At 43.2% G+C, this 23,078-nt stretch overlaps 1 protein-coding gene across 1 annotated transcript in view; it reads left to right on the top strand.

Annotated features, from left to right (window-relative positions):
- PDGFRA (platelet derived growth factor receptor alpha) overlaps positions 1-23,078 on the top strand; it is a 55,284-nt gene that overhangs the window by 14,879 nt on the left and 17,327 nt on the right. The window contains exons 5-15 of the mRNA XM_084856750.1: positions 1,459-1,630; positions 1,726-1,915; positions 3,108-3,223; positions 4,958-5,081; positions 7,257-7,450; positions 10,657-10,751; positions 10,845-10,977; positions 14,332-14,436; positions 15,442-15,552; positions 17,352-17,505; positions 21,181-21,347. Coding sequence (XP_084712876.1) covers positions 1,459-1,630; positions 1,726-1,915; positions 3,108-3,223; positions 4,958-5,081; positions 7,257-7,450; positions 10,657-10,751; positions 10,845-10,977; positions 14,332-14,436; positions 15,442-15,552; positions 17,352-17,505; positions 21,181-21,347 — 1,561 coding nt within the window. The remainder of the gene's footprint in view (positions 1-1,458; positions 1,631-1,725; positions 1,916-3,107; positions 3,224-4,957; positions 5,082-7,256; positions 7,451-10,656; positions 10,752-10,844; positions 10,978-14,331; positions 14,437-15,441; positions 15,553-17,351; positions 17,506-21,180; positions 21,348-23,078) is intronic.

The raw sequence follows: 23,078 nt of genomic DNA, 5'->3' as shown, positions 1-23,078 counted from the left end.
GAAGGACAACATGGCACTCCTCTGCCTCTGCCCCTGCATCCCACCTAAAAAGCTGACCAAACAGGCCGTTGATTCTTGATTCAGTAGCAATAGGCCAGTGTTCTCCACTGTACCTGAGGGCAACTAGCTTAGGAGAGGGGAATAGGTGCACCCAGCTCTATCCTCATCACCACTCACCAGCAGCCCCAGCATCTGCTGCACATTCTCACTCTGTCTAGTGGTAGGGCTGGCCTTGAGCCAGGTACTGCGGTCCTTATTTGCCAGGTTAAAAGTTCATTTCACCTTTTAAAACCTGAATAGGTAATCAGAACAGAAGTAAGTAGCTTCACTACTTGAATCGAAAGACATTTCTTTGATCCTTGTTTCCTAGACTACCAGTATCCCTTTACACCTTCATTTGTCTGCATTTCTGTGGGCACATTATGAATTGCAAAAGTAATAAATCTAGGTTTGGGCCCAGATTCTTATGGCCTATGGTTTTTGGTGTTTTTTTACATTTACAGTGTAAAAATTATTCTGTAATTCAATTCCTTTGGCATACAGGAGATGGTATCGGTACTTCTTCCTGTATCGCATCTATGGCTGCAATCCTAAGCATTCTTATGAGTTCTACTGAATGTAATGTGGTCTAACTTCCACACAATCACCCTGCTCCAGCTAGGGGTCTTATACGCATAGAAGCAGCTTTCAGCATATATAACCCTGGCTGGATGAGGAATTTCACTTGGTGTATGGTTCTCCATCCCAGACGTGTGTGTGCATCACCACAGTCAGATATGGACAAAAGCTTTGATCAGCTATTTGGGATGGGGGACAGGAAGGTCCCATTCCCCTCCCTGCTGAACAGTCCCCAGGTGCAATTGTGAATATCTAACTGGGGCTACTCATGTGCAATTGCATCAAGATCAATGTGTTTTCTTGCTTGGATTTATATCCCCTGTATGGCCCAATGGGCATCCACAACAAAATGATCTAATTCGTTGGGTTGCAGCTAATGTTAGTTTAACTTAAGTCCCATTAATTTCTGTGGGTCTAAGTAGGAGTAACACTGGATGCAACCTACTAGATCAACAAAAGTTCAGTACAAATAAAAAACGATTGCATTTACAATTTAAAATAAACCAATTTTAAGACAGCAAAATAGCAAAGCTAGTATCTGTCTTACCTTCTCAATACTTATTGAGATTTTTTAAAGTCTTTACTAATTTCCAAGAGTTCAGAAGGGAGCTGGTCTGGGGAGTCTCTTAGGAGAAGTGATCCCCAAGAACAAACAGTCCCCAAAGATCTTGCTCCTTGTCCCACCACCTGAGTTTGGATGAAGATGGGATCTGCAGCAAGGTTTCCTCTGAGGATCTTTGTGGACACAGACACACGAAGGATGCCTAATGATTTTCAGTAGCTAACTTGTTTAATGAAGGGTTTTTTTTCCTCTTTTGTTTTGCTCCCTTCCATATTTAGAAGAACAAAGGTATAATCTCACTAGAGGACATCAAAATTCCAACCCAGAAGCTGGTTTACAACTTGACCATTCCAGATGCTTCAGTGAAGGACACTGGAGATTACGAATGTGCTGCTCGACATGTGACCAAAGATTTCAAGGAATCCGAAAGGGTGGTCATCACAGTTCATGGTAGAGTCTGTTTCTCATTTCCACATTGTTCCCAATTGAGAATGCTGACAGCCTGTCATTGAGAAACACTCATGGAAACCTTTGTCTTCCCACAGATAAAGGGTTCATTCATTTGGAACCCCATTTCAACTCCATGGAAGCTGTCAAACTGCATAAAGTTAAAAGCTTTGAAGTTGATGTGTATGCATACCCAGAGCCAAAACTGTTTTGGCTGAAGGACAATGTTACTCTGATGGAGAATCTCACAGAGATTGTCACTAGCTCCAAGCAGATCCAGGAGACGAGGTTAAAAAAATGTTTGCAAATGTACCTGTTGATGTCTTAGCATTTGGTTCTCCAGTTGCACACCAAAGTATCTTTCTGGACATTGATCATTATCTCCTTTGGACAACCTCCAATCATAACCCACTCTGTGAAAACTTCCTCTGGCTGATTCCTCAGTCTCCCATTCCTGTACTCCCTCTGTCTTTGAATTTTTTATTTTTTTTTTACTTCTGTCATGTCATTAATACCATTCACAAATATCTATCATTGGTTGGCTAGAACAGAGCCGCTATGGCTCATTCATTATCTCTTTGGTATTTGGAATATAGCAGACATCCCAGCAAAAACCAGGTTCCTATTTTTCCCCTTCTAAATATTTCAACATCCCCCATTTCCAATGCTGTTGAAAATGTCGCTATCTTCTTTACAACCTCTCTAGAACTTGGACCTTCTCTTCTGCTCCTCCATGTTTTCCTCACCTCAGCTTCCTGGTGCCTCTTTCACTACAACAATTAAGAAACCAGTTCTGCATCTCACACCTGGCACCTTCTAATGTCTTATGTTGCAATCTCTCACATGGGATGCTGCAATTGCCTATAGCTGTATTTATTATGGGCGATCAAGTGCAACTCGTTCCAGTATCTCACCAGTATCTCAAAATTATCACCCTGAACTCAAACCAATACCCACCTTCTGAAACCAGTCTCCAGCTTCATATAGGTTATAAGAAGCCTTGCTTGCTTGTACCTCATATCTATTACAAGATGTGTAGCAGGATTGTATGCATGTGTATTCCAAAGTAAGTTCCACTGAGTTCAGTTGGGCTTACTCCTAGGCTGTGATCCAGAGATAGAGGAAGCTCATCATTCAGAGTGCAGCATTCATCCTTTCCTTCTATGTTGCATAATCTGGATAAAGATAAACTCACCTGTTTTACTGAAAGCAATGGGATTTAAGTACTTAACTCTCCTTGATTCTAATTAGGTTTAAGTGGAGTGACCTGGAAGTCAGCTCCACTGGATGAACTTTCTGTTCACTTCCAATGTGTCCAGGACTAGGGAGAAGAAGTACTTCACAATTGTAACGTTTCCTTGTAGTGAGCCTGTCTTGCGCACACATTGGTTTCCGATAAATCTATCTGTTCTTATTGGTTATAATTGTGTTGTTGAACTGATTACAAAAACGTTCCCAATATTCTGTTTACTTTCTATAGGTACAAGAGTGTATTAAAATTAATTCGTGCCAAAGAAGAAGACAGTGGATACTATACTCTTGTAGCACAGCATGAAGATGAAATTCAAAGACACACTTTCTCTCTGCTCATACAAGGTAAATCTGTACAGTGGGTAAAGTCAATTTTAATTTACAGTAGTGAGCTAAAAGAGGAAGTGATATTATGGAGATTGGTGTCAATTGAAGATCTCATGATCCATGGGGTATCAAGCAAATAAACAACCAAGGTACTGCATACAGAAAGTCTAGAATGCTGGACCAGGGAAACCTGGTTCAAATCCCTGTTCAGCTGTGAAGGCCACTGGCTGTCTAGGGGATTTTGGGAGCTGTAGTCCAACATATGCAGAGGGCACCAGGGGAAGGCTGGTATAGACTAAGCCTAACTGGATTGCACCTTAAATGGCTTGAACCTGATTATTTCCTCCATGGCTTCAGTCATATTGTAGACCCTTGGTGTAAATAACAATTTGTACATTAAGTTCTGACTTTTATAAATAAAGGTCACCCATCATTAATGTATTCAGCATTTGCATTCTCTCAAGAAACAGCATACGGTATGAATAATACTTCTGACAATTAAAATCAATAATATGGCAGATTACCTAGGAACAAACTCACTCACTTGCTGCTGTGCATGGAAGATACTTTGGAGATTACTTCAGCCCCAGATGTTGACATACTTAAACATCTGCTGTGCCTGGCTGGCAGTCAGAAATGGTCCCTTCCACATGGATATAATTTGCAAAGAGGAAGGGGTATATTAAAAGGATAAGGAATCACAGTGCAAAATGAACATTTAGCAGAGAACTTATCTTAGTGACCATTGTTCAGCGATGTTTTTAAAGAAGAGTTTTTGGAAAGAGCTCATACAAATGTCTGCTCTTTCCCCACCCTATCCCACCCACAGTGATATCACTTACCTACTCTCTTTTATTTACTGAACTTGTATGTCACTTTTCCTCTGAGTGCTTTACTTATGCTTCCTTCCCAAGCAATCTCTCATTTAGACTTACTTAGCTTCAGCAGTAAAATGGCTGTCATGTCATCTGCTTTCAAACCATTCTCTTATAGCTAAGGCTGTAGCTTAGTGGCAGAGCATGTGCTTTGCATATAGAAGGTCCCAGGTTCAATCCCAGGAATTTTTAGTTCAAAGGGTCAGGTAGCAGGTGACAGGAAAGACCTTTGCCAGAGAACCATGGCCACCAGTCAGAGTGGACAATACTGGATTAGCTGGACAAACAGTCTGACCCGGCATAAGGCAAAACATGGGACGGGGGTGGGGTTACCCACACTGTGTAGGCTGGGGATGATAGGAGTTGTAGTCCAACGCAGCTGCAGGGCACCAGATTGGGAACTATTAATTCCTATGAACTAGGACAAACCAGCAGCCCGACCCTACACATGTACTCAGTGAGTTCAATGGGATGTTCCCCCAAGAAACCGTACAAAAGATTATAGGGCGATCTTATCTATATTTACTCCAAAGTAAACCACAGTGAATGATGGCACTCACTTCCAAGGAAGTGTTCACAGGGCTGCAGCTAGTAGTCTAATCCTATGTATGTTTAGTAAAAATTAAGTCGCACTGAGTTAAATGGAACTTACTCAAAATAAATAGGCACAGGCTTGCAATGTAAGTAATTTAAATAATACAGGAGAGGATCATGTGTTAGACAAAGCAAACAAAGAACTCCAGAAGCTGTGGATCTGGATTTCGTCAAGGAAGAATTGTCATCCAGGCAGATGGGAGTTCAAAAACATGCTTGGTTTCTTCATAGAAAGGAGGTCATCAGCACGGTAGGGGTCTCACTCCAACTTATCCCTTTTCAGTTCCCGCTTTAATACGAGACCTGGTGGATAATCATCACGGCTCTGCTGGGCAGACAGTTAGATGCTTGGCGAAAGGGACACCCCTCCCTGATGTGGAATGGCTGGTTTGCAAGGACATTAAAAAGTAAGAACACTTGATTCTGGCTGCCTTTGAATAGCATCAATTTGACAGTGAGATTATAAATCTGTAAGCATATATGTTCTTTGTAATGTGTAGGAGTTTTAATTTTTTGAGACACAGGCCGGGAAGCTAGGAATCTCATTTCAGTGAATAAAATTCTTCTTGACTTCAACAACCATGAACCTCAATAATACATTTCAGAACTTTAATGGCAACAATTCATAATAAGAGGAATAAATACATTTGTACATAACAACAGAATGCTGGTCAAAATCTGTTTCAGCAAGTTGCCTTTATCAAGTCCTTATCTGTAGATTTTAAGTCCTTGGGAGAGAACCTTTTCCACTTTAACTTAGTTGTAGCTGGGCTGCACCTCTCCACTCTTCCAGTGGTTAAAGGAAGGAAGGAGCCCTGGCTGTTGTTGTTGCATATTGTCTTAGGACTAGGGATGTAGAGACTGTGTAAAATCCACTCCATCTGTGTTTTGCAGATTGTCAGGCACCTTTCATTCTGTCATCCGCCCACCGACAGATGCAAATATTTTTGTTGTTGTCATACGGAAAAATACGGAAGTAATTACATAAATATTTACATAAGTATTTACATAATTTATCTCAGTACGTAACATTTAGTGTATCGTCCCCCATTCCATTCAATGTTTCCTCAGCAGAGATGTATGTATTTTTCTGTGGATTTATATGCATCAGTTTCAGGAAAATAAAAAAAAATCATCCGAACGTCCATGGACTCTGCGCGGCCTGAGGAGGTCGCTCCACAGCGGATTCCGCAGGTCAGATAATTGGAAATCTGAGCTCATTTTAATTCATCTCAAATTTCTCCAGCATCCCTACTTAGGACCCCTCGCTGGGCAGAATTCTATTCTTCAGTTGGGCTAAGCCAATGCAAGTTATTGCCTATTGCCCTCTCAATGTTGACCTCTTAGGGCCAAGTAGAAGCAGTGCCAAATTGTATCAATGCATTCTTTGTGTCTTTTTTTCTTTTCTTTTCAAAAAACCAGCTACAGGATTGGACCACAGCAAGTGGGGAGGGGGCAGTTAACCCTTTCCCCCATATAGCAGTACCAGTGACACCCCCCTCTCCACCAAAGCTACTGTTTCTTCTAGGAAGGAAGCTGCTAGTCTTTACTGTATTGGATTAATGGAGAACTTTATTTGTTTGTTTGTTTGTTTGTTTGTTTTACAATATTTGTATACTGCTCCACATCCAAAGATCTCAGAGTGGTGAATAGCAGTCAGGATAAAAGAATAAAAACACTATGTTAAAATAATTAATATTTTTTAAAAGAACAGAGTTCTGACAAACCAGGTTTTGATAAGCAACTGGTAACTCAAGGAGGACCTCCAGAAATAACAGTGTCTTCAGGAGGCACTGGAAGCAACACAACATTGGTGCCTGCCTGACCTCCAAAGGCAGGGGATTCCATAGAAAGGGGGCCACCACACTGAAGGCTCCTTTTCCTGGTGGATTCCAGTAGGGCCATGGGTCCATGTGGAACCACCAGGAACATACCCTCTGATGACCTCAGTGAAGGCACTCTCTCAGATGTCCTGGTCCCAAGTTGTTTAGGGCTTTGTATACTAGTATCAAAACCTTAAACCTGCCCCAGTAGCGAATAGGCAGCCAGTGTAGTTCCCTCAGCAAAGGAGTTGCATGCTGAAAAGGGGCAGTTCCTGATAACAGCCGAGCTGCTGCATTCTGCACTAGCTCCAGCTTCCAGACCAGCCTCAAGGGCAGCCCCACATAGAGCATATTGCAGTAATCCAGTCTTGAGGTTACTAGTGTGGCCACCACTGTGGCCAGTGTGCCCTTCAGATCTGCTGGGCTGCAATTTCCATCAGTTTGGGGAAGGCTGGCTGAGGTAGTCTGTCCTTGTGTGCATAAATGTGTTTGCTCCATAAACAGTTCTCAATAAAAGAGAGATAGTGTGGTGTAGTGGTTAGAGTGTTGGACTGGGACTCGGGGGATCTGGGTTCTAGTCCCCACTTAGTCATGAAGCTCGCTGGGTGACTTTGAGCCAGTCACTGACTGACCTACCTCACAGGGTTATTGTGATGATAAAATGGAGTGGAGGAAAACAGGTGGTATATAAATGTAATTAAATAAATAAATACCTGTTTGGCATGATCATCTGAATTATATGTTTGCACTTATCTCCAGATGCAGCAATGATACCTCATGGACTCTCCTGACTAACAATATCTCCGATATTACTATGGAGACCCATCTTGATGAGAAAGACATGGTTGAAAGCCGGGTGACTTTTCAGAAGGTGGAAGAAACTTTGTCTGTTCGATGTATGGCGAGGAATGACCTTCACACCGCCACACGGGACCTGAAGCTTGTGGCTCCAAGTGAGTTAACTTTTTATATGATTACTTCAGTTGCCACGACTCCTTTCCTTGAAGACACCAAGCGGGGTTTCCACCAGCAATTTACTCTGAGCCAGCTGCATGCTGAGGTCGTTAGGAATACATGACATCGTGGCCATCCAGCAGCCACCCCAGAGATTATCAGGGAAAAACCGGGTTTCCTGAGACTGCTTAAAGTCCGATTCTTTTCCTTAAGTCGGGTTCTCCCCCGTATAGTCATTGTATGCCCAACCCCTGCATTTAACTCGAGTATGCTAGCCCTGCCCAGGGGTGTGCCTTTCACTGTGACCCTAGTGGGGGCTTCCTCCCATTGTGCTGAATGAGGCTTGCCCTCTCAATGCCCACAGAAATTACAGAGAACCCCCTCAATTGACATGGCACAGTGTAATCTTGAAGCTCCCATTCTCCTTTGTTTGGTTTATTGCCTTAGGAAGAAACTACTTTGACCCTTCGTTATAGAGATCCTGTGGGTTAAAATGGGGGCTGGTTTCTGTCTTTGTGTTTACTTCTCTCTTTCCTACAACAAACCCATTAGTGCCGCCTCAGATGTAGCTCCCATTGTGGTCAATGAGATTCTGAAGGTTAAAATAAGGGCTGGTTTTCATTTTTGTGTCCTCCCCGCCCTTTCCCAGCACAAGCATATATGTGTGTACTCAGAAGTAACTCCCATTGTGCTCAATGAGGCTTGCTTCTGAAATGCAGGTGCATCTGGACTTTCAGGGGAAAGGAGAAAGGGGGGGAGAGGGGGGAAGCCTCTCTTATTGGTTGAGCAGCCCCTCTCAGTCAGATGACGTTCACTCTAACCCCCACCCAGAAGTATGTTCTGTAAAACTATTTTTACTGGTCCAGAGAATCTGCTCATGGAGCCCTGCTCACAGCAAAGCTGATTCCTTTTAAAAAATTCTGTACTCCTCCATTAGCTTCTCCTTCCATTGTCATGGAAACATGTCCCCAGTCAAATATCAAAAAATTTATGCAGTACAAATGAATGAAATACTAACCTTTTAACAGATATGTAACATTGAAAACAAATGCAACAGATTGCAGTAATGCATGATACCTCCAGCATGCCTTTATAAGGTTTAGAAGAGGGTTGGCTCCAGATTTAGTCACACTTAAAGTAGACCCACTGAAATCAATGTGACTTAAGTTACTTAAATCCTATTGATTTCAATGGCTCTACTTTATGACTAAATCTGGATCCAACCCACAATCTCTAAGAGTACAGTGTAGCATTATTCTTTGTACAGAGCCTAAATCATGGAATGATTATAAATATTATTCTTTTTGCCATACCTGAGGTCACAGAAAGCAACCAAAGTAATTTCCCTCATTTCCCAATCGGGACTAAACTAAACTTGTGTAAATAATCTCAAGAAAGGCATGAAACAGTAACTGGTAATTAAAAGTTGGGTGCATTTAAATAAATATGGACATGATTCAGCCAAAGTTAAGATTTAAAGTGCTATCCTATGCATGTCTAACCAGAAGTAAGTCCCATTGAGTTCAATTGGAATTATCGCAAGGGAACTGTGTAGAACAAACCCCCATTTAACTCATTGGGCTGTACATCTGAGTGAACATGGATAGCTCATATTTAAGTCCCCATTAAAATCAATGGGCCTAAAGCTGCAATCCTTAACACACTGGGGAGTAAGTCCCATTGAACTCAGTGGGCCTTACCGCTAAGTAGACATGCATAGGATTGTACTGCTAGACAAAGTAATTAACTTTGGCTTGATCTTGCCCTCTTTCCCTCTGTCTTTTAATGAGGATGACCATAGTTAAAACAGAGGAGAGAAGCAAAAGATGTGCTGGGTTATATAGTCAAGCATAATTCTTTGAAGTTGTTTAATTCTGGAACAACTATTTCTTTTTGTGGTCATGAAACCTCCATTATAGCTCTTACTTCTAGACCATTATTGCTTTGGCTTCTGCAGGCAAATTTAACCATTGTCTGCTTACATTTGTAATCATTCATAAAGATTTATATATTGCTTATATTTAAAAATATCCAAAGCAGTGTACAATAAAATAATTTAAAAACTGCAACAGTAAAAACAAGATAAAAACCCAGAAAATTCATCATAAACCTAGGGATGGACCAACATACGATGTTTGAGTTCAGCAAGTTTTTCCAAATTCCCTTTTGAAGCTCAGTTTGTCTCATTCATTCATACTCTTGAACGTGAGCATTTTTTAAAAAATTGGGAAAAATTTGAATTTTTAGACATGCGCAGCCACAATGTGCACTTTTCCCCCACTCAGTAAAGCATGGAAAATACACATTTTTTTTAAAAAAAGTGCATTTTTCAAATGGGCTCACAAGTTCAAATATTTTCTAAAAAAATGTGCGTACATTTGCATTCAGGTATGTGAACCGGGCCCATTTGACTTTGCGGACACAAATGAAATTCTCGTACACCCCTAAATAAATCCAAACAAAAACTCAATCTGGCAGTAATTGTAAGCTGACAATAACAACGGTCGGGAACAAGCGAGTTTTCAGTATGTGATGAAATGGTATCACTGGTGCCTGCTTTATGGCTGAGGGGAAGCTGTTCCAAAAAATAGGTGCTATCGCGGTGAAAGCCCTCTTCCAGGTGGCTGCCAGTTGGGAGGCTGGTAGCTGGGGCACCACTAAGAGCGCTTCATCTGCTGATCTCTTTGGGTGGGCAGGACAATATTTGAAGATGCTCCCTCAGGTAAACTGGTCCGAGGTTGTTTAGGACTTGATACACTAATAAGACAACCTTAAATCTGGTTTTGGCGGACAGTGCAGTTCCTCAGTAGGGAAGTGATATGCTCATGGTAGGCCGCTCCAGTGAACTGCCTATCCGTTGCATGCTGCACTTGCTGCAGCTTCTGGACCGACCTTAGGGGCAGCCCCACACAGAACACATTGCAGTAGTTTTAATCTCGAGGTGGCCAGTGCATGGGTTGCTGTGGCCAAGCTATCCTCGTCCAGTAGCGGTTTAGCCAATGTATTTGGACATTGCCATCAGCACCCATGGCATCTAGCAATACAACACGATGCAAAAGTGATTGTACTCTTTTAAAAAAATAAATAAGTATTGTTTTCTGTTGCCCAAGAGATTCCCTGTTGCCTTTGAAGCAACATATTCATCCATCCATCTACTAAAATGAAATCATCATCATCATAACCACATATTTTGTTTTCCATACAGCTTTAAAATCAGAACTGACCGTGGCTGCTGCAGTTCTCGTTTTGCTAGTGATTGTAATAATTTCGCTGATTGTCCTGGTGATCATATGGAAACAGGTAAGTGAGAAACACACTTCTTTAAAACAGTCCCCAGCCACTTACTTAATAGGGATGAGGCTAACATGCATTCCATTGTCTTGCGCATTGCAGAAACCAAGATATGAGATAAGATGGAGAGTCATTGAGTCCATCAGCCCCGATGGCCATGAATATATCTATGTAGACCCCATGCAGCTGCCCTACGACTCGAGATGGGAATTTCCTAGAGATGGATTAGTGCTGGGTAAGGATCACACACATACAAAAAGGCCTGGCTTCTCATTAATTTCATGTGGAATGTTAGTATCATTAGTATTATGGTCTTTAGCCACCAAGAAAAAATGGTTTACCTGCAAAGCTATGAAAATTGCTCTCCCTGTTAGCAATGGTTCCTTAATCTTTGACAGCTCAAATTCTAGATGTGTGCTACAGAGTCTATCAGTTCACGGATCATGCCTGCATATGTCCCTGACACGGAGTGGAACGGGCACTGGCTGATGGCAAGATATTGAAAAGGGGCCTGCATCCTGCCATGTGGTCCACAGACCCTCAGTCACAGAAGGCCTCCAGGGCTTTGGTTTAAGCTCAACATATTGGCGTGGGCTTGAAATGTCATAGGAAGCTTTCTTCATCCTGGTTACATCACAAGAAGCCAGATCAAAGTTTTGCCTGGCAAATGAACTGTGGGAACTTCCTCGTGGGATTTTCAGTAATCGACCCGAGTGTGCTTGCATTAAAGCCAAGGAGGCCTTTCAGTGGGGAAAGTGTTAGGCCAAGTTTTCCCCAGGATCACCTCTGAATTGTCACACGGATCCCACTGAACAATGAGGGGGACGGGGGAATGAAATGAATAGGGAATATTTAATTTTTATGACTTGATCTGGCTGCAAAATTGTGGGACTGGTATTGTGACTGATGGAAGTCATGCTGGAACACACAAAAACAGAAGCAAAAATAGGTGATTAGTTGCAGGAGGCACAGTAAGTACCATTGAAAAGGACTATAACCTGTGCTAAGTGGGAAAGTCCCACGATACTAAGTGAAAAGGGCCCATGGAAAAGAAACCCAGTATGTTTGTTTTCCACAAAAACTGACTATATTTTTCCAGGGGTTTCTCCGTAACAGGCATGGGCAACACTCAGGCTGCATGTGGCCCTTGGTGGCTGCTGGTGCAGCCTGCCATGGGGGCCCTGTCTGCCAGATGCCCCCCAGTCCCCCCCCCCCACGGCTGCCACTGCTGCAAGTGTTCTAGGGAAGAGGGTGTACAGAGATGATTCTCCTCACCTGCCCCATTTGCCAGCACAATCGAAGAGAATGCTGGGAAATTGGCTACACCAAGAGAGTCCCTCCCAGGCAGCCTTTTCCCAGAAGATTTGGGCTCCTGTCAAGAGTGCTGTTTACATTGTGTGCTGATGGGAGGGGGGGATGAAGTATGAGTTCACTGTTCAGGGAGGGGCAGTTTATACCTGCCTAGACCTGTGTGCTGACATGAGGGGGGAGGAGGAGAGGAAAGGGAGACAGTGTGTGTATTTGTGTTTGTGTGTATGTGTGTGTGCATTGTGAGGGTGGCATCCAACCTACCACCCCTTGCCTCATTTGGCCCTATGAGACTTTTGTTAAAGACACAGGAACAAGCCAGGAAAGGTTGTTGTTGTTGTTTTAATCCAGCTGGCAACTCTGCGTTCTTCCCCTCTGTAAGCATTTATCAAATAGAAACTTTTTGAAGACTACAATGAGAAGTAGGATTTCTAGGTCACAACCTGAGTGACTCTCCCTGTACTTTTAAATTTGCCACGTTTAAGAGCAAACTTAGAGCAGCAACAGTTCTTATCAGCACATTCTGATTTTAATAGAAGACAGGATATGGCAGTATGTTTGGGGTCAATTTTTGCTTAAAAACCAACAGCAACAAGGTGGGTATGTTCACGGGGCTTTTTAGGGCCAATTTGTGTAGCTCAGGTTGCAGCCCTATCCAATGGTGCCAGTTTCTATGCCCCCTGCAGATAGGATATAACAATATCCTGTTTTGTTTTAAATACACACACACACAATTTGAGGGCAGCAGAGCAATGTGGGTATAAACACTGACTATTTCATTGTTGACATTTGGAAAATGCAGTGTAATCCTGTCTGTGAAACTCCTTTGTATACAGAAGATACAAAACTTCAAAGATTTTCCCCCTCCCATTCCCTCACGTATGGGACACATTTCCTTCAAGCAGAGAGAGTGATGATTTCTAGTTCATTTGAAATGCTGTTGACAAGAATGGGATCTTTTAGCTCTGTTATCTACCTGCTAAGCAGCACAACACATGCCCTGGACTTTTCAGGTGTGCACAAATGAATACGCAGAAGGCATGTTGGGGACAGTGCTTGCTTCCATGAAGCTGCCTGCAGGTATTCATTATACAGACTTGGAGCATCATAAGAACATGAGAGCCCTGCTGGGTCAGACCAAGGGTCCATTTAGTCCAGTATTCTGTTCACACAGTGGCCAACCAGCTGTTGACTGGAAAACCACAAGCAGGACATGAGTGCAACAGCACCCTCCCACCCATGTTCCCCAGCAACTGGTGTACATAGGCTCACTGCCTCTGGTACAGGAGGTAGCACACAGCCATTAAGACTAGTAGCCATTGATAGCCTTTTCCTCCAGGAATTTGTCCAACCCCCCTTTTAAAGCCATCCAAATTGCTGGACATCACTACATCCTGTGGTAGTGAATTCCATAGTTTAACTATGCACTGTGTGAAGAAGTACTTCCTTTTATTTGTCCTGAATCTCCCACCAATCAGCTTCATAGGATGACCTAGGGTTCTAGTATTTTGAGAGAGGGAGAAAAATGTCTCCCTCAGGCCATCCAAAGAGGGCTGAGAGTAATGTGGACTCTAAGGCCTTTCCACATCCCCTGTGCATCTACCACAGAATCATGGCACATTACAGAGGAGCCTGGAGCATGGTCTCAGGTAGACACAAATGCAGCCCAGTTTAAGCAAATTGTTTAATGCAGCCTTCCCCCAACTTGATGCCCCAACTTCCAAATGTTTTGGCCTTTATCATCCCCAGACAGCATGGCCAATGGTCACGATTGCTGGGAGGTGTGATCCAGAATGTCTGAAGCCAACTGCATTTGATTAACAGAAGCAGTTGCCTATGACTGAAAACATCCTATTAACATCTATGGATTTACCCTGAAGTAAGGGAGTTGTGGACTGCAGATGAGTAGTCCAGTCCAGAGATGGAGAGAAGTTCTGATAAGTGCCCACATTTCCCACCTGAGCAGGCATCGCCCATTTATTTCACTGGAGGAATTCGCTTGCAACGGGCAAAGGGTTATTTTATTTTATCGACTGAATAATTGCACTTTTAAACTGCCCAATAACCCAGGTTCACTGGGCAGCGTACAATACATTAAAAACATAAAATACAAATAATGAACAATGAATAAATCCAGCTCATAATACAACCAAGATTTTAATTAGATGAACAAATGTTCAAATTGAGATCAGTGGCACGACCTAAAGAGTGTGTCACTACAGTCATGGAGATAAGATGCGAGGTTTCAGCTCAGTTAATAGCCGCTCTCTGTCATCTACAGGTCGCATCCTTGGCTCTGGAGCTTTTGGGAAAGTAGTTGAAGGAACTGCATATGGATTAAGCCGGTCGCAGCCAGTGATGAAGGTGGCGGTGAAAATGTTGAAACGTGAGTGTTTTCCAGGTTCCAACTGATCCACCACATTGCCCAGTGATCATTAGAATGACTGAACTGGAACTTGAAAGCAACGCAGTATATTTCCCATGACAGCGGTTTCATTCTTGATATTTTTGATCCCAAGATGTAAACCAGGGGCAGGGTGTCCTGTCACCAGCACTGAATTAAGATTCAGCTGCAGTCCAGTTGACTTGGTCATGGAATGGGGGGGAGGACACCATCTTTTCCTTTACCTCAGGCAGCAAAAAATCTTGAGCAGGCCCTGCTCAGAGCGGTTACATTATAATCCTCAAAGAACTTAATTCTGGACGAAATAAAGCCAGTGGATCTACATCAAAGGTAGATATTTATAGGACCAGAGTATAATACCGTTACTTTGCTGACTTGTAAAAAGTAATATTAAATCATCAGGATTGTTCTCTATGTCCACATCGTTTGTCAGTGAATCCTATAAATAAATGTATGCATGTGCTGTGGATTGCTGCTGTGGTAGAACCAGGAGCTTCAGTGGAAAAAGAGATTTCAGTTTCTTCGAGGTTTGAAAGAAATTACAAGCTTACAATGTAATAGGCTTGACACAGATGGTAGCAGAACCAAGAAAATTTGTAATTATAAAACCGTAACATTGCCATAAAACATGGTGCCAACTAAGTCAAACCAGATTCATCTCAAGCAAACTGGTTTATCTGAAATTAGACTCATGTTAATACAATCTGGTTCAGAAACTGACCCAGTTAGAAGAACTTAAAATGAAGAGCCACCATACAAATGTGCTATTGTTTACTGGTTATACAAGACACGTCTCCTTGCTGAGAAACCAGTGGTTAAAAGTAGCATTAGTTTTTTTTTTCCCTTGCAGTTTTCCCCCTTGAAAGTATCCCCACCCCCAATAAAAACCCATGGATGTCACAGTGGGCATGATGCGATCTCTTTTTATGTTCTGTATTGCCAGTGTTATATAATTCTAATTAGCTGCTCCACTTAATTTCCTGACAGCCACTGCAAGATCCAGTGAAAAGCAGGCACTCATGTCCGAATTAAAAATAATGACCCATCTTGGACCCCACTTGAACATTGTCAACCTGTTAGGAGCCTGTACAAAGTCAGGTAGGTTTGTCTAGCAGTCTTCTCTTGCCATGAAAAGAGGAAATGAGCAGCTCCTTGATTCCCTACTTGCTTGGTGCCACTGACCCAGTATTCAGGCAGGCAGGCAGACCATAATTGCCAGATCAAAAGGTGGCTACTCGATGAGATGGCTCTTGAGACGGATTACACCGTAATTATACTATAATTCTTTTGTCCATGTCGTATAAACATCTGCCTGCTGTAGCCATCGTTGTGTCTAGATTCTAGATATCAAGGCCTGCACAATCTGTGACCTACCAAGCCAAAACATGGCCTGATTACCTATGGATGGAAGGCCAAGCAAGAGAAGCTTAAAAACCAGAAGGGTTGTCAAGCATCTGGCAGGTTGCAATTCACAGGTGACGGGTTAGTAAGTTGCAAGGGCCTGATCCAGATGGTCACATAACCTTTCAGGACCAGGTTTGTAGGCATTTGTGTATAGCATTTAATGCAATGAAGTCTCTGACCATGACTCAAGATTAATCAAAATGCAATACTTGGCTCCAGGATTTGGTGGGCCTTGAAAACTGATAATTCCCTCATGCTGTCTCCAACCTTCTTGAGCAGGGATGGGCAGAGTTCAGGTTCATGGGCTCCCCTCTTTTTTATGTTTACTAGATGAGTGGTACCACTAGGGCTGGTCCTCAGAACCAAAGTTTAGGGCCCACAGCCCAGGGCGGGGAGCCAGGGGAAATGGCTACCCAGAGAATGGCAGGTGTTGGGAGCAGCAGCAGATAGGCCCAGGGTTAGCACCTAGGCTGGCTTGGGCATCCTGGGACCCACTGGGGCTGATGTCACTCACTGAAGCATCCTTTCTTTTTATTTTAAAAAACAAGTTCTAGTCAGGGGTGGCGGTCCAGTCATGCACATCGTTACAGCTGCTCAACTTCTTATTTTTACGTTACATATATATTATGCTTTTCTACAACAAACTGGTGCTTATTCCCAAATAAATGTGTTCAGCAGCAGGGCAGGAAAAGCAAACTCTGTTTTAGTCTGTAGTCGTGATGGTGCTGTGATTTACGAGAGTTTAAAAAGCAAAACTGCACACTCCCAGAGTATTTCTGTTTTGTTTTGTTTGATCAGGGTTTGCAAACAAATGCTGTTCTTTTCTCAAACATGTCAAAAACATAGATGCAGTTTGTAAAGCATTGAACGGTGTGGGACGGGGGAAGAAAAGAAACGTAAGCTGTGTGCTTCATGATGGAAATAATACATATGGTTGTCCAAAGGGCACCCCCCCCCCCACAAGACCATTATGTCCACGGTCTAAAATTACCTAGTTGCACCATTGCAATAGATCCCCAAGATCTATCAGCTGGAGACAAGTGTATACATAGTGGCTCAATGGAGCAGACATACACTTAGGATTGAAGAACGCTGAAGAATAGCTCTGAGCACATGCTCAGCAGGCCAAGAATTAGTTTTCATGATCAGAATTCAGCTTTCAGCCTATTCACACAAAAATCCACTCCTAGGCCCTCCCCAACCCCAGCGTTCTTCATTTCAGCAGCCAGAGAGACAGACTTTTAGCTGTTGGTATTATTAGACAATTAGGAGTCTGAAATCCTTGCCGAACTACTGCGGGTCATCCAGAGATGTATCAGTGATTCCAATTTACGTTTTGCCTACTCCTGATCTTGGGCATTTGTGTGCAGGGAGGGGGCAGCACTGTTGGAGCGGTGAGCTCCTTGCTGGTCTTCTGCCTGACCTTATTGTTCTCCAGAGATGACCCTGGAGAGAAGTGAAGTGTTGTTTTGCCTTTTTCTCCCTCCCACCAGGTCCGATATACATCATAACAGAATATTGTTTTTATGGAGACTTGGTGAACTACCTGCATAAAAATAGGGACAACTTTCTGACCCGACATCCTGAGAAGGCCAAGAAGGATCTGGACATTTTTGGGATGAACTCAGCTGATGAAAGTACTAGAAGGTAGGATTTATTTTTAAAGTCATTAAAGCAGCAAACCTATGCATGCATATCTAGGAGTAAGTCTAGCTGAACTCAGTGGTGCTTACTTCTAAGTAGACATGCATAGGACTGTGCTGTAAGTGCAACTGAAGACTTGAATGCCACATATTTCTTTTGCAGATATGGGTAAATCCAAGTATTTGCACTGCATTACGAGACAGGCCCCTGAGCCCTGCAGATAATAATAACCGCAGCGTTGCACAATGTGTCTTGCATCTGTTCCTCCACAGGTTCAGCGTGTGGATAAAGGCACATGAAATATGTTAGTGAATCCTGTCTGGAAGTCCCATTCCTTCAGTCCATTCTGTGCCTATTCCTCTCCAGAGTTGATTCTGGGGAGTAAAAACATTTCTACAAGCTTGAAGCAGAAGCCAGCTGAGCACGGGGCAAATTGGCTGCCCCCAGTTTCCCCCTCCCAAATCCCAAGTAGTTGTGCACTTCGGAAAAGGGCACTTTTTAAATTAACTAGGTGACATAGGAATGGATAATTGTATGAACATTCATGCGATGCTTGTGACATTTTCTAAAAAGCCCGGTGGGCAATCTGCTTGAAGCTTGGAAGGAAGAGCAAGACTGAGGCCTGAGCCAGCATTAGATTAGCGGCTGTGCCTGTCTGACCTTTCAGCTGTGCAGCTGGGGGAAGCTGGGCTCATGCAGCAGTTGGAGGCTTTGCTGCTAGCTCTGTACTTATATCACATCCATGTGAGGCAAATAGTGGATTCCTCCTGAAATGCTGCCTGTTGGATGCAGTCTCATGACAGCGGCTGGCTGTGATGGGATTATTTTGTAATGATGCCTCCTGTTAGAAAGGCAATTGGCAGAGAAAAAACAAAAAGTAAAACAGAATGAGAATTTACCAGTCCCACATGCACACAGGGCTATCGTTGCATGATAAAAGGAGACCACGCCTTTCTTCGGTGAAAGAAAGAAAACCGTTTAGTCACAAATATTCTTGCATAGAGAGTGCAGGTACAGCATAGAGTTTTAAAAGAGTTTGCGCAGTCCATTTTGTGTTCCCTTACACCAGCAGACGCAAGACAGCAAACACATGAGCTCCCAGCAGTGGTTGAAGTCAGAGAGGGGGTGGGAGGAGGAAGTGGAGGAGCAAAAGAAGAAAACCACAGGAAACCACACTGTAGGCTATAGAGATCCTAAGGCTAGCTGTGGTCAGAATTCCCATGAACTAATATAACTGCAGTACTGCCCCCTTCCAGTAACTTGCAGATGAGGTTGCAATATTCCCATCAGACTACAGTTTAGTTGCATAAGCACATGCCAGCTCCATGGCAGGATTGCCAACCATCTCTTATTTTTCTGGTCTAACCAGTAAAGCCACTGTTTGGCAGATAATCAGCACTAGGGCCTAAAAAGCCAGTAAACTTTAGAGTCATGTTCAGCATGTTTTCTTTTGCACAATTGTTTGTTTGCTATTGAGACGCCTGGCTCTAGCTTAGTAGGGTCCTTCCACCCAAGTTCTGGGGGCTTCCAGACAGAGAGCTCCCAGCGGGAACCATCAGAAGGCATTGTGCAGCCATTCTGTCTTTTCTTTCTTACTGGATTTTCTGCAGCAAGAAACAAGACAGAAGAAGCAGTGGGAAAACATGGGGGGGTTACGAGTGGAAGATGACCTCGCCTGGAAACACAGACACACACCATAAAGTTCTGTGAACGAGGCAGGGTGATGATGGTGCCATAAAAGTGTCTGGAAGTGCCCTCTCTTCCTTGACTCTTAATAGATCAGGAGCAGGCCCTTCTTCGTCACTCCAGGCCATGCTGGAAATGTATGATGAGGCCCAGAGTGGTAGCACATTTGCATATTCAGTACCATACATCTAGGGTAGATTGCATAAAAACGGCAAGTGTTATAGGAATGGCCAGCTAATGGGCATGTGCTTTCGTGATGGCAAGAAAGTTATATCTTATAAAAATTATAGTTGCCAGCCGCTCAACTACCTTCTGGGTGTCCCGGCAAGCCCTCCCTAGAGAAGCATACTGGCTTGGGTGCCACTGCTTGAAGGTGCCCCAGGGGAGAGTGTGTCTGGATGAGTGCTGCAGCTAGAAGATGCTCTGAGAGCCTTCCAGCACCACCCCCAACACCACCTCCACGGCCTTTCCCGAGGGAAGGGGCAGTGGTTGGGTGCCACTGCTTGAAGGTTGGCCCTGATGTGCCTTGGCTACATAGCTGCCAAATGACCAGAAGCCTTCCTCCCAGTGTTGGGGCTGGGGAGGTGGAAGGAGTCACCTCGCAGCTGCTGGGGCAACCTCTGCCCACCTCTGCAGCTTCAGAGTTGGATGGAAGGATGGGAGCTGCGCCAGATGGCAAGGCCACCTTCCAGTGGAGGGTGGAGGCTCCAATATCGGTGGGGCAGTGACAGGTTTCAGTCAGAACCAGTCAGAACTCTAACCTTGGATAGCTCCTTTAGAGTTCTGACTGGTTCTGTCTGTAACCCGGAACAGATTCACCCCCCACCCCACCCCATCCTGCTTGTGGTTTCCTGGTCGACAGCTGGTTGGCTTGTGAACAGAATGCTGGACTAGATGGGCCCTTGGTCTGATCCAGCAGGGCTCTTCTTATGTTCTTATGACATCAGAGCCTCCACTGCCACCTTCACTATAGCGAGTGTAATTCCTGAAGCCCATTTATGTGCAATCTCGCTTCCAAGAAACAATCTCCGTCTTGCTAGGAATCATACAGCTTTGCACTTACTTGGAAATAATACTGAAATCAGTGGAACTGGCTTCCAAATAACAGGGCTTAGAATTGTGAGGTTGCCAAGTCTACGATCTCCAACTATGTAGCCCAGTCAATTGAGGGTAGCAAGAATCCTGATAGTACCAACCCCACATATGCAGACAACTCCTCAAAATCCTAAGATTGGCTTGATATGATAAGCGCTGTTGGGGTACTTTTGATTGATTCATGTTCCTGAGACTTTCAGATAACCTGCCATCATGTTCTCTTCATAAACATAGAGAGATGGAGCATCGGAGAGTAGGTTCTTATGATTTATGAGTCTTCCAAGGATTTTGGAAGGGCAGAAAGACACTGAGGGAATGGCCATCTAGGGATGTATGGGTTGTGTAAAATCCATTCCGTCTGTGTTTCATGGGTTGTCAGGTGCCTTTCATTCCATCATCCGCCCATTGACGGAATTTGATTTTTATTTTTTTAGTTTCTGATTTTGCACAAATTTGCACTTGTGCAAAAGCAAATTTGCGCCAAATTCACATGTGCAAAAATGTGCAAATTCCCCCCAATGTGCATTTTCAGCCATTTTTTTAAAATGTGCATTTTTCTACGACAACATTTGTGCAAAATTCCCAAAGGTTAAAAAATACTCTGTAAGTCTGTGGAATCCGCCGGACTGGGGGAGAGCCGGTCTGCTGTGGATCCATGGGTCAGATTCATAAAATCTGAACACATTTGGTTCCATTGCAGATTTCTCTGAAATCCCTATGGCTATCAGGTTACCAAATCTTTATTTTGATGTCTGCAGGAACTCATATTCTCATATACTCATAAGTATCTGTACTCTATTCTGCGATCAATAACTGTAGAGACGAGAGTGGCATGGAAGTGTTGTAAATGCCACTATGCGTTAATTTCTTTACAATGCTGTTGTGTTTCTCTTCCAGCTATGTAATCCTATCCTTTGAAAACACTGGTGAATATATGGATATGAAGCAAGCAGAGTCAACTCAGTATGTGCCAATGTTAGAAAGGAAAGACAGGTCAAAATATTCTGACATTCAAAGATCTTTGTATGATCGGCCTGCTTCATATAAGAAAAAATCTGTGTGGGGTAAGTTAAGGTGCATGTGTATATGCATCTTTGAATGTAAGACTAACACATGCTGAATATATTCCTCTGCTAAGAGGCAAACTAGGTATCATGTGACAGATTTCTAGATGTCTTTTTCAAAGCTGCACTACTTTGATTAGGACTGCAGTGCTGGACAGGGTGGGTAACCCTTTCCCCTGTACCATTTTCCTGCCTTTGGAATTGCTAATAACCTTGCAGGAAAAGAAAAGACAGGAAACTAGTGCTCTGGCCCCAACCCAATTCTTCTCTTCCCCATGGCATTTAAGCTTTAAAAATACATTGGGAGATCTAATTCTGAAACTTCTCCATCACATCTTGCTTAGCCCTAATATCTACAGTGTTTGGTTCTTTTATGCATACATTCATGGAATAAGTGATTGCCCTGATTTTCTTTTCTTAGGCCTGATTGTTACTGATGTATTCCCCCAATGTTCAAGTGTTCCCATGATCGTTTTGCCCACAGGCAGCCTTTGTTTTTCCTAACATGGATGACCTTGAGCCTTTCTACACAAGGCCCTTATTGTGCACTCATGATTGCTCACTCATGGTAGTTTGCAGGTCCTTTACACAACATTGTCATCCTCCAGGGCCTCTCCTGTGCTTTGCAACCATTATTGTGGGTTTTTTTCTGAATGGGGAAAGTGTGGTGTTTTTTTCTTATATGGCCTCTATAGTGCCATAGAAATCTTGTGTCATTGCACAATTCTATACCACAGTGCTACCTAGTGTTTGTATAATGGAACATATAGAAAGGCAGAGAAAGAAAAGCCCCAGAAAGAAAGAAAGGTGTAAAGGACCCGATCTTAATCCTGCAAAGAATCCAGAAGCAGAAGCCTCAGTAAAGGTGCAGGTTAAAGGCTTCATGTAGAAAAGCCCTTGATGTCCGTATTTTGCCTTAAGCCAAGTAGTCATGGAAGGCCTCCAACATGAGCCCAAGCCATGTATTTAATAGTTCATCTAGTTTTTGAAGGTTTACAACACTGTATTCAACTGCAATCTGAGCTACAAGTACTTCACCGCAGGCAAATTATATTCCAAACTGTTTCAAAACAGTTTCTGTGACACACACCTTCAGTGGTCTTGGAGCAACTCACAACCCTGAAGCATACATGAAATGAGAACTGCGGGGACGACGACTACCTTTTCAAAATGAAAAATGGTAATACTATTTGTGGACTTTGGACAGATTGTTGCAACAGCATCGAACATTAATAGAGAGTTTATCTTTAGTAATAATTTAGGACTAGATTTCAATGAATGCTCCAGGCCGAAGAACATTTAAAATGTTAAATGCATCAATAAAGCAAACTAAAAAGTCAGTGCAAATGCATACTTTTGCCAAACGCAGACACTGGGAAAGCTTCTGTACCTTTAAAAGTTACATGGGAAGCACAGTTGTATGAGGTAAAATGGTTTCCTACCTCAGTGTGCAGTGAATGCAGAATCTGCACACGATGGGCTCTTCGGAAGCCTCTTCCTTCCTGTGCAGTAAGTAGAGGAGCCCCGTGTAATACAATGGATCCTTTGTATCTGTGAAGAAAAAGTAAAATTATGCTGGGATTCAAAGCAACCCCTGGAGTAAAAGGACATATTCCCTTCCTCTTCCTCTTCCACACAGCACATGATAATGGCAACACTTACATGTGTGAACAGAGCTAGTTGGTGGCATGATGCATGATACCAGCTATTATTATGCCTAGTGAAAGCCAA

This window comes from Heloderma suspectum, chromosome 5 (assembly GCF_057233095.1).
Source record: "Heloderma suspectum isolate Gila_16-S chromosome 5, 16-S_ref, whole genome shotgun sequence".
Classification (NCBI taxonomy): domain Eukaryota; kingdom Metazoa; phylum Chordata; class Lepidosauria; order Squamata; family Helodermatidae; genus Heloderma; species Heloderma suspectum.
The sequence above is the reverse complement of the archived record's forward strand: the minus strand, read 5'-3'. Positions and strand labels throughout refer to the sequence as shown.